Here is an 11,124-nt window from a genome sequence, read left to right as displayed (position 1 = left end):
CTGTTCAGCACCCGGCCTGACCTCCGCTCTGATGAAGGCGTCGCTCGGAGGAAGAGGGCACGGTGAGGTGTCCCTGGGACGGTAGCCAAAGAGAAGTCATGCGTTTCTAGCCCAGCCCCACACCCCCCAGGGCAGTCTCCTGTGCAGCTTTGTTGTGTTTTCGATCCAGGAGAGTGTGGGCTGCTGCTGGCAGCTACAGGATGAAGTCGCCTCCCTGCTGCATGTCTCTTTCTTCCCAAGCATCCCTGGAGGAACCGGGGAGTAGCACATCCCTGGGTTCCCTGGACTCCAGTGTTTTCAACAGTGAGGAAGAGCAGGGGCCCCTGCTCCAGAAGGTCATCCCCTCTTTGGACTGCTTTACTATCAATGTGGGAGGCAGCCGCTTTGTGATGTCCCAGCAAACTTTGTCTTGCTACCCTGACACCCGTCTTGGCAAACTGGCCGTAGTGGTCTCTGCTGCCCGGGATGTGGCCTCTGCCCTCCTTGAGCTCTGTGATGATGCCAACCTTGTGGAGAATGAGTATTTCTTTGACCGGAGCTCACAGGCATTTCATTACATTCTGAATTACTACCAGACAGGGAGGCTGCATGTGATGGAGCAGCTTTGTGCACTCTCCTTCCTGCAAGAGATACAGTACTGGGGTCTGGATGAGCTCAGCATTGATTCCTGCTGCAGAGACCGGTGAGTTGTGGGAAGATGTGGTGCGCTGGATTGTGGGATGGGTGAGCTCAGCATTGGCTTGCATGCAGGGATGCTCAGGTGAGAGATCCAGCAGTGAGGGTAGGTGAGGTAGCAGAGTATTGGGAAAAGTGCACTCAAAACTGGGGAGTTCAGCCCTGAATCCTGGTCTAGAGGTGGATGAGTGTAAAAATGGGAACAGATGTGTTGGGTGGTGTCCCCATTGACCATTGCTGAGGGGCAGGTTGGCAGTGGGGTAAAGATAGTGAGGCCCTAACGGGAGCTGGATCTGGGTTGCCCTGTACTGGCCCTGGAAGCTCAAAATGTTTGAAAAGGACAATGCCAGCAATGAAAAGGGTTGTGAAAGGGGAGATGTCCATTCAGTCATCCAGTTTGACGTTACTGTAGTTACAGGGGTTGGATGTGAAGTCAGGCACAGTGCTGGGTAGGTTTGAAGCCTCCCCAACCCCAGTTTCCATTCTGGAGGATTTCCAGATCCAAGCTGGAGAGGCAGGAGGGGGGTGGTCACCTCGCAGGCTGAGTGTGGGTGGCAAGGCTCCAGGAGGAGCCATGATGGGAAGCATTGCACATGGATGTAGCAGCTTACAGGGAGGGGGCAGCAGCACCCGGAACATGGCTCACTGGAGACAAATTGTAACAAGCAGATTAGAAGAGAGGTGGGTTTCCACTGAGCAACCCCCAGGACATTTCTGTTCATTCCATTTGTGGTTAATTTATTTTTTCCCACCATTTTTAGTGTTACTGGTTTGTTTGTGATTAGTATTGAAGAAATGAATTATCTAAAGAGTGTAACTGCTATTTATCTAAAGGGGTTATGCCAAAATTATTAGAAAGAAACCAAAAAGCAGCCCCACCCCAAAAGGATACTGCAGTTACCTTACTCTAGCATGGTCCAGTTCTGTGGCTGAAAAAGTTGGGTCCTAGTTTTCATCCCTTTCTTCCTTCCCTGGTAGATGTAACTGAAAGCTCTCACTTCTTTGGTGGTAAAAGGAGCTACAGACCTCTTCGGCATATGCAGGAGTAACTGTATATCAAACAAAAGCAAAATTGCATTAGCCCCTTTTTCTAAGGCTCGAGATTTGCGGCAGTCAAGAAATACAGATATGAAAGAAAAGGATTTTTTTTAGTGTGCTTTGGGAATGGATTTTGTTTCAGGAAATTGTTCTGTAAATATACTATTGCTCTAACAAAACACTCAACTATGCATTTACAATCTGCAAGTTTTACTCAGCACAGATGCTTGCGTACTTGATTGTGTGAGGACCCATATATTTAAAGAAAGAAAGCAAGCTTGCCATCTTTGTTTGATCAGAACTTCATCCATGAACTGCATGGCTTTTATGATGCCTTTCCTCTTGGTATTGCAAATGCACACAAATGTAATACAAATGGGATATAGTTAATAAAATTACACCTGGGTCAGAGCAATCCCAGGCACAGCTACAGGTTGGGCAGAGAAGAGATTCAGATCAGCCCTGCGGAGAAGGACTTGGGGGTGTTGGTCGATGAGAAAATGAACATGAGCCGGCTTCAGTGTGCGCTCGCAGCCCAGAAAGCCAACCCTATCCTGGGCTGCATCAAAAGGAGCGTGACCAGCAGGTCGAAGGAGGTGATCCTGCCCCTCTACTCTGCTCTCGTGAGACCTCACTTGGAGTATTGTGTACAGTTCTGGTGTCCTCAACATAAAAAGGACATGGAACTGTTGGAACAAGTCCAGAGGAGGGCCACGGGGATGATCAGGGGAGTGGAGCACCTCCCGTATGAAGAGAGGCTGAGAAAGTTGGGGCTGTTCAGCCTGGAGAAGAGAAGGCTGCATGGAGACCTCATAGCAAACTTCCAGTATCTGAAGGGGGCCTATGAGGATGCTGGGGATGGACTCTTCCTTAGGGACCGTAGTGACAGGACAAGGGGTAACAGGTTCAAACTTAAACAGGGGAAGTTTAGGTTAGATCTAAGGAAGAAGTTCTTTACTGAGAGGGTGGTGGGTCACTGGAATAGGTTGCCCAGGGATGTTGTGAATGCTCCATCCCTGGCAGTGTTCAAGGCCAGGTTGGATGAGGCCTTGGGTGACATGGTTTATTGTGGGGTGTCCCTGCCCATGGCAGGGGGGTTGGAACTTGATTATCTTAAAGTCCTTTCCAACCCTAACTATTCTATGATTCTGTGAAGTTGAGAACAATTTAGAAACAGAGGGTCTGGTTGTGCCAGGATTGCTTGCAAGAATGCATGTTAGTTGTGCAGCAGGTCCTACTATAGTCAACATGATCCATATAAATGACATGCTATCGGAATAAAATTACTCTGTGCGTACAGACTGTCACTGACGCGAAACGGGAGAATAGAATATGAGGACAGTGGGAACATGCTGCAGGGTCTCAGTATCTTCAATCATATGCTTGATATGAGGGTTTTCTGAGCTGACATAAGGTAAACTTTAACATGTATTCTTTTGCCTTGCATGGTAGAGGATAAGGAAAATATCTGCATACTAAATAGTATTAAACATCTCTCTGGGGGGGGTCCTGGGCAGGTACTTCAGGAGGAAGGAGCTGAGTGAAGCCTTAGACATCAAGAAAGATGCAGAAGAACTGGATGCCCAAGATGAAGAAGAGGACTTTTCTGGTAGTCTCTGTCCCAGTGTTAGACAGAAACTTTGGGAAGTTTTGGAAAAGCCTGGCTCCTCTGCAGCAGCCAGGACTTTCGGCACTCTGTCCATGGCTTTTGTTGTTGTGTCCATTGCCAACATGGCTTTGATTTCAGTAGAGCTGAGCTGGCTGGCACCACCGCTCCTGGATGCCCTAGAGTACCTGTGCATTTCATGGTTCACAGTGGAGTTTGTTCTGAGGTTCCTATGTACACGGGATCGGTGTCGCTTCCTAAGGAGTGTGGCAAACATCATAGACCTCCTTGCTATTTTACCTTTCTACATCACCCTGCTGGTGGAGAGCCTGTGTGGGGGGGAGAGCTCACAAGAACTGGAGAACGTGGGGCGTATTGTGCAAGTGCTGAGGCTGCTCAGAGCCCTGCGGATGTTGAAGCTGGGAAGACATTCAACAGGTACTTTCAGCTGTGGCAGTGGTACTATTCGGTTTTGCTCCCTGCAACAGTTATTCCTGGGCATGGTTCTCCATCCTGTGTGCTTTTCTACCTAACCTTTTTTTACCCAATCTGTTAGCAGTAGTGGCTTGTGAAAAACTTACTTTTGGACACTGATAATCGAGTGGCCTTGGCCTTCTCCAATAAATTTTAGCTCTTTGTAGAGCCAGTGTATATTGTTTGCATAGAACATTTACAAAAAGGGGCCCCAAAGTTGCATGCTGTAAATCATCCACCAGTCATTCACAAGGTCATAAATTTACAAGCATGTGTTTGAGTTGATTTTATTAGGGGCAAAGCAAGGAAAGAAGCAGATCATTGGGCCACATTTTTATATTATCAGAGGCCCACTAATGACAGTTTATAATTACCTATCACAAGAAATATATTATGATTTTGTCTACATCATAGATCCTGAAAACAACCATGGTAAAGAATACTTCAAGAAAACTGTTTAAACTGAATCTTACCAGACAGTGGCTTCAGGGGCTCTCTGGGCCCATTTAACACACTGGTATCTCTGTGGCATGTGGAGCACAGCTGGGAGCTGCTTGCTGAGTCGGACGTAGGTGCAGCACGGAGCAGCAGTGTCATATTCAGTCTGTGTTCACTCACTGGTGTGAGGCCTGTCATGTCCAAGCACTCCTGACTGGTCAGTAGACAGATGGATGAACAGCAAGGAGGGATAGGGTAGAAGATGAAGTGCATTTCTGAGAACTCTCACGTCTTTGTACACTCTTTCGAGTGGTGAAAGGAAAGCATGAAAGGTCATGTTTTCTAGTGGGAATTTATCAGAGGAAGCTGGAAATGATTGGAAGGTGTTGCATTTCCCCTTGTGTTTCCCCCATCTTTATTACAACTTCATGGCATGTGCATGCCTGCTGTATGAAAGAATAAAAGCTGTATTCCCACCACACCCTCTCCATGCCATGGTGTTGTCCAGTGCTTGGCATTTTCAAATTATTTAATTATGTTCCCACTTAAATCAGTGCTGAACATGGTGCTGAATTTGACAGGAGAAATGTTCAGCCAACATTTGGAGCTTTGACAAATCGGATCCTAATAGTAAACCATTGTCTCTGTCCTGCAACATTAGCCTGTTCTCAAGATGGAGATGATCATTCTTACATGGCAATTGATATACCCTTTCAGGATATCCTGCCATGAAGCAGGAATGGGTTGATGCCTCTCCATTTTTTGGAGATGCATCTCCACCTTCTTTGTGAACTGGCCCTAATTTGGAAGTCATTACAGTGTGCTTGCAGCAGCAGAATGTGTCTCTAGTTTTGTTCCACTGAAGGGCAGTGAACCTGCCTACCAGTGGCAGCAAGTAGCTTCAATGCTGCTGAACATAATCATAGTGGTTTGGGAAGTATCTTAATGTTGCTTGCCTACCCTAGATTAGGCCTATACTGATGCATAACTGTCTCTTAGAAAGTGGTTGAAAGGTAGCTTGTAATGGTTCAGTCTGTCAATGAGTTTGTTTTGCTTTATTATAATATTTGCAGAGCCTGGTGATGTTTGGGGTTTTTGTTGTTGTTGTTTTTTTTTCAAGAAAGGCTGCTACACACTTTTGTTGGTAGCTGCAATGTGAATGCATTCATCTAATTGTGTTTTGAAAATAAGAAAAAGATTTGAACTCATCAAGGCAGTTTTGTGCTGAATTACAAAAAAGTGATCCAAAAGTATGTTACAAGGTTTCCAGTTTATTGGATTTTACTGTTACAGAATGAATGTATGAAACTCAGTACTATGACTCTTCCTATCAATTTGAAAACAGATCTTTCAGATGTTTGTATAACAACTGTTAACTTCAAGTAGATTAACTTTCAGGGATAGTCTAAACTTTTGTGTCTATTTATTCTTAAAGTCATTAAAATATTACCACATTTATATCACAATATTGACTGCCATTAATGTTAAGTTCATTCCAGATTAGGTACATGTTAATGAATTATATAAAAATCTAGTCTCCTAATGTGGAAGTGAGCTATCATCTTTCTACTAGAACCAAAGTGCCAGTTTCAACATACAAGGAGCTTCCTACATACCTATTTAAACCATCCAGAGCTGTTTTACTGTCACTGTGCTTGCTTCTTTGGTAGTTCAGTGGCTGCCCACTTGGGCCCAGAACACCAAATCAGATCTGTATAATTGAAATGTAGAAAGTCACTGTTTCAATCTCCTGTCAGAGAGGATGCTGTTACGAAGATGAAACACGGCCCTAATAAATCAAAATAGCAAAATAGACTCTCAGATCTGAAGCCCTGTTTCTGACTACTAGAGGTACATTGCAAAAGAGAGTTTTGTTAACATGGTTCTAAATACATCCTTAACCACACCTGCTAATACACAATGAACCCCATAACTACCATATACAGAGACCATCCTCCTTGCACGTACCTAGGCAGTCCTCATAAACCTCAGTGTTCAGAGTGGCTCTTGCAACTCTTCCACTCTCTTGGCTTGGATCTGCCAGTTCAAAGCTACCTCCCAGCAATGGTTCTGTGTGGTTTCTGCACTCTCACGCCAGACAAAGCTTCATGCACTGCTCCTGGCAAGAGGAGTGCAAGATCAGAAGAGATGAGAAAATTCATGCCTGCAGACAGCAGCTCCACTTTCATCAAATAGGGGTGTTCACAATCACAAGGAGAACATCTCTGCAGACCCACACAAAGCTGGGATCACAGCAGCAACCTAGCTGTCAGGGCAGAAAGGAGTTAGGAAAAAACATACCAGTTCTTTCCTTCACTTCAAAGAAATGGGAACTTAACCCTTTTTGTGGGGGAGGACAGAAAAAGAAATGAAAGAATCATTTCTACCCCTTTGAAAGCTGAACCCAGCTAATAGCAGGGATATGATGCCTAGAAACACCTGGGCTAGTTTGGTGTATGTAATTATTTATGCAAAGTGCTATACTTCATCAAAGAACAACCGAGAAATCAGTACTACCAATATCCAGAAAATGTATAGCTAGAGGGTGAAACCACTCTTCTGAGCTATCAAAAATGTGGATTTGAGTTGCTCCAAGAATAGATGAGAACTGAACCTGTATTTCTCCCATTCTCTGATGGTCCTCAGGTGTTACCTTTCTCCTGGGGCTATGTTTTACACGAAGCCTTGCTTCCTCTGGGAAGCACTTACAGATTGACTCCTTGAGAAGCAGGGTTTGAGCATCTTGTGATGGCAGTGGGCACATGTTTGAGAGAAGGCTGTCGTGTATGTCAGGATGAGACGTCTCCGGAGACATGAAAAATTGAAACTTCAACGTTTTTAGTGCCTAAGATTTAGGATGATATAAACGCTGTGTGTAAACAGAAGTAATAAGGCTTGCTTTGGTGTCTGTGCTAGAACAGCCCTAGTTTGGCTGTGGGCTAGGGCTCAGATACATTCTAAAAACTTACAAAATGATATAGCAGAATATATTATTTGTTTGAATACATCAACTGATTCTCATTTAGAATGAGCTGTGGAGTCCGATAACTTGTCTGATTCATAGGTTTGTCTAAAAATGTCTTCTGACTTCATCTGAAGACATGAAGAGATGTATTTTTGTTTTAGATGAGGATAATAGTACTAAGAATAATTAAAAAAAAAAAACAGATCAGACTCCTGAACAGTCAGAATAATTAATATAGGAAAATTCTTTTACTGAAGATTTTGTCAATGTGATACAAGGAGTTTGCAGTCATTTCCAAGTTCCTCCTTACTTTAGCCTGCTTTTTGCAAGTTCTTTAGCTATAGAATTCTCAGGATTCAGCATAAAGGGCAAACCCTGTCTTTTATAGTAGTCAGTTATTCTTTGAAAAGAAGTGCTACACAAGTAATTTAGAGTATCTTCTTTCTAAATCATCTGAAAGGACTTACTCTTCTACCCTGTTCAGAAGGAAGTTTTACAGGGCAATGGATGGTAATAACTTCCTTGGAAGATGAGAGTTTGATCTGGATCCTTGCAATTGTCTCACAAAGCTTTTGCACCGCTGATATCCCACCACGTGCATATCCAAAATGTGGAGGCAGTCATATTAACAGAGAAAAAAATACACTGATATGTTTTATTCCCATTGCAGATTTAAACTATATCATTATAATAAACATTCTAACCAACAGATCATAGTTATAGTCATGTAAAACCTGGATATGGGAAAGTCTTTAACTGGAGTTGGTAGAGTATTAAAAAAGGGAAAATCCTACAGATTCTGTGTTGTACTTCCATTGTTCGCTGTACATACAAAAAAAAAAAAAAAAAGCCTTTAAAGCCCTTTAGACCTGTAGGAGAGAAGAAATCCAAAAGCAAGATGAAATTCTTAACATCTTGTAGATTGAGATTAGGAACAAAAAGCAAATCGAATTGCTTATTGCACTCATGATATGAAGTCTGCAAGCAGAGGCAGAGTTCCAGTAAGCTATTTTGCAAATGCTAGTTTAGTTAGAAGTGTACCCCGTGAAGGATAATTAATAAACATTGTGGTTTTTCTCATTTATTAAAGAAAACATAACACATTTTACACAGTGTTAAAAACCAATACAAAGTCACTTGTGATTCAGAAGATAATTTCAGTTTCCCATGTGTCTCAGCTGAATTGGTACCCTGTTATCTTTCTTTGTTTATGTGTGCAACATTTATCCATTGCACTGTTATTGTATTTACTTTCCTGCTTGCTTTGTCAGGCAGTCTAGTCTTGAAGCAGCAGTTCCAGAAGGAATGTGGGGGGCTATGTAGAGTAGTTAGCTGCCCATGAGCTCCCTTGGCAACCCACAGGCAATAGGACTGATGCACTATATCAGTGAATTAACAGAATATCATGTTTTCATTGAGAGGGTTTGCTGTCTGGTTTTGGCACAAGCGCAGCTGCTGCTGTAATTCTGCTTTGATGTCTACAGATATTGATAGGATTTTGGGGCAGAAGAGATGTTGAGGAGAGGTTGTGAGAACTATATGAGGATTAAGAATAGTTCTTAGCAGAGAAAAAGTTACTGAGGTAGGCTGTAAGCACTGACCTGGAAAAATGAATTGGCTAACTGAAGGTTGCTTCGTCCAAGAGAAAAATGCGATAATGGCTGGAAAACAAGAGCTTGGCACATTCAAGGGAGCAGGTGTTTTTACTCTGTTTTTAAATGGTTATTTAGATAACTTATTAAAAACTATGATAGATTCTTCTGTTATACCCAATTACTAAATATTGGTTAGTTTTCCTAAATTATATGTGTATGTTGTACAAACAGTAAGCAATTAGAAGAATTTTTATGCTCTGTATTGAGGAAACACAGATGATGTCAGTGGTTCAATCATTTTAATCTAGTTCTTTCACATTTTCCCAGTAGCATTGAGAGCAGCACACCTTTTTCTTAAATCACATTCACAGTCAAAGAAAAACATAAGGCATCTTTTAAATAAGAGATGTTTTGCGAAGTTATGATGACAACTACATGAATCAACCTTCTGACAGCATTTCTTGTCTTTCAGGCTTGCGGTCTCTTGGGATGACTATTGCACAGTGCTATGAGGAGGTCGGCCTTCTTCTGCTTTTCCTCTCTGTCGGAATCTCTATATTTTCTACTGTGGAATACTTCGTTGAGCAAGGAGTGCCAGGCACAACTTTCACAAGCGTACCTGGTGCTTGGTGGTGGGCAACAACTTCCATGACAACTGTTGGTTATGGTGACGTTAGACCAGACACTACCATTGGTAAGGTAGTAGCCTTTATATGTATTCTGTCAGGAATACTGGTTTTGGCTTTGCCAATAGCTATAATAAATGACCGTTTTTCTGCCTGTTACTTTACACTGAAGATAAAAGAAGCCGCTCTTAGGCAGCGTGAAGCTTTAAAGAAACTCATGAAGAACTCATCCAGCGATTCAAACATCAATGTTAATTTGCGAGACGTTTATGCACGCAGTGTCATGGACATGTTGCGATTAAAAAGCAGAGAGAGAGCAAGTACAAGGAGCAGTGGAGCAGATGATTTTTGGTTTTGACTTTTAAGTTATTTAGCCTTATATAGCAAATAAACTACTTCAAAAGTGTAGTATGAAGCATCTCTTTTTCTATTATTCACCACATAGTGTATTTGATTTTCCAGCTGGAGTTCTGCTTGCTTGGACAGACTGTGATAACTATTGTATACAAAAGGCAGACCTCATAATATGGAGTCTCTCAAGGAGCCCTGAAACCTACTTCCAGAACTGAATAATGGTGGGTGAGATGGGAAATAATGGGCCCATCATGTAAAACAGTGATACAAACACTTGTCTATGAATCTGATGTCCTTGGTAATGTATAAGTAATAAAGTCATAGTGAAAATTTCCATGGTGTTTTGAATTTTAAAGATCCATAAGATTTTTATTTGCATTGGGAGAGCAAAAGTCAAAGACATTAAGAAAAACTGAAAAGGGAAGTCTAAGGAAGTGAAATGTTAAATAAATTTAGGATGACATTCCTCTAAGGAGCTTCATTGTGACCCCCTTTCTTATCTCCACCTTCTACTCCATTTACATGAAAAAGAGGTTATTAGTTTAGTTTGGGGTGTCCCTGCCCATGGCAGAGCGGTTGGAACTAGATGATCTTAAGGTCCTTTCCAACCCTGACTATTCTATGATTCTATGATTCTATGAGCCTAGGAGTGGGAGAGAGAATTTCTCGTTTGAAGAGAAGGGCTACCACATACGTGGTGATTAAAGCACTTGGGCTACTTCAACCCCATGCAACACTACAGGCTTTGGGAAGACTGGTTGGAAAGCTGCTTGGCAGAAAAGGACCTGGGGGTTGACTGACAGCTGCTGAACATGAGCCAGCTTGTGCACAGGTGGCCAAGAAGGCCAAAAGCATCTTGGCTTGTACCAGAAATAGCAGGGCCAGGGAAGCAATCGTCCCCCTGTACTTGGCACTGGTGAGGCCACACCTGGAATCCTGTGTTAAGTTTTGGGCCCCTCACTACAAGAGGGACATTGAGGTGCTGGAGTGGGTCCAGAAAAGGGCAACGGAGCTGGTAAAGGGTCTGGAGAACAAGTCTGATGAAGAATGGCTGGGGGGACATGGGCTGTTTAACCTGGAGAAAAGGATGCTCAAGGAAGAAACTTTTGTCGCTCTCTACAACTACCTAAAAGGAGGTTGTAGTGAGAAGGGAGGTTGGTCTCTTCTCAGAAGTAACAAGAGTTATGATAAGAGGTAACAGCCTCAAGTTGTGCCAGGGAAGTTTAGACTATTAATAAAAGTTTGTTTGCCAAGAAGGTGGTCAGGCATTGGAACAGGTTTCCCAGGGAAGTGATGGAATCAGTGTCCTTGGAAGTGTTCAAATACTGTGTAGCTGAGGCCCTTACTGACATG

General features: G+C 42.9%; 1 protein-coding gene across 1 annotated transcript; it reads left to right on the top strand.

Moving 5' to 3' along the window:
* Positions 1-200: 200 nt before the first annotated feature.
* Positions 201-9,775, top strand: KCNV1 (potassium voltage-gated channel modifier subfamily V member 1; the record flags this gene model as incomplete). Its single annotated transcript, XM_080610700.1, has 3 exons — positions 201-682; positions 3,231-3,757; positions 9,264-9,775. 3 exons carry the CDS (start codon positions 201-203, stop codon positions 9,773-9,775), a joined length of 1,521 nt encoding a protein of 506 aa, XP_080466826.1.
* Between the last annotated feature and the right edge of the window lie 1,349 nt (positions 9,776-11,124).

Source organism: Psittacula echo (assembly GCF_963264785.1).
Source record: "Psittacula echo genome assembly, chromosome: 2".
Taxonomy (NCBI): domain Eukaryota; kingdom Metazoa; phylum Chordata; class Aves; order Psittaciformes; family Psittacidae; genus Psittacula; species Psittacula echo.
The sequence above is the reverse complement of the archived record's forward strand: the minus strand, read 5'-3'. Positions and strand labels throughout refer to the sequence as shown.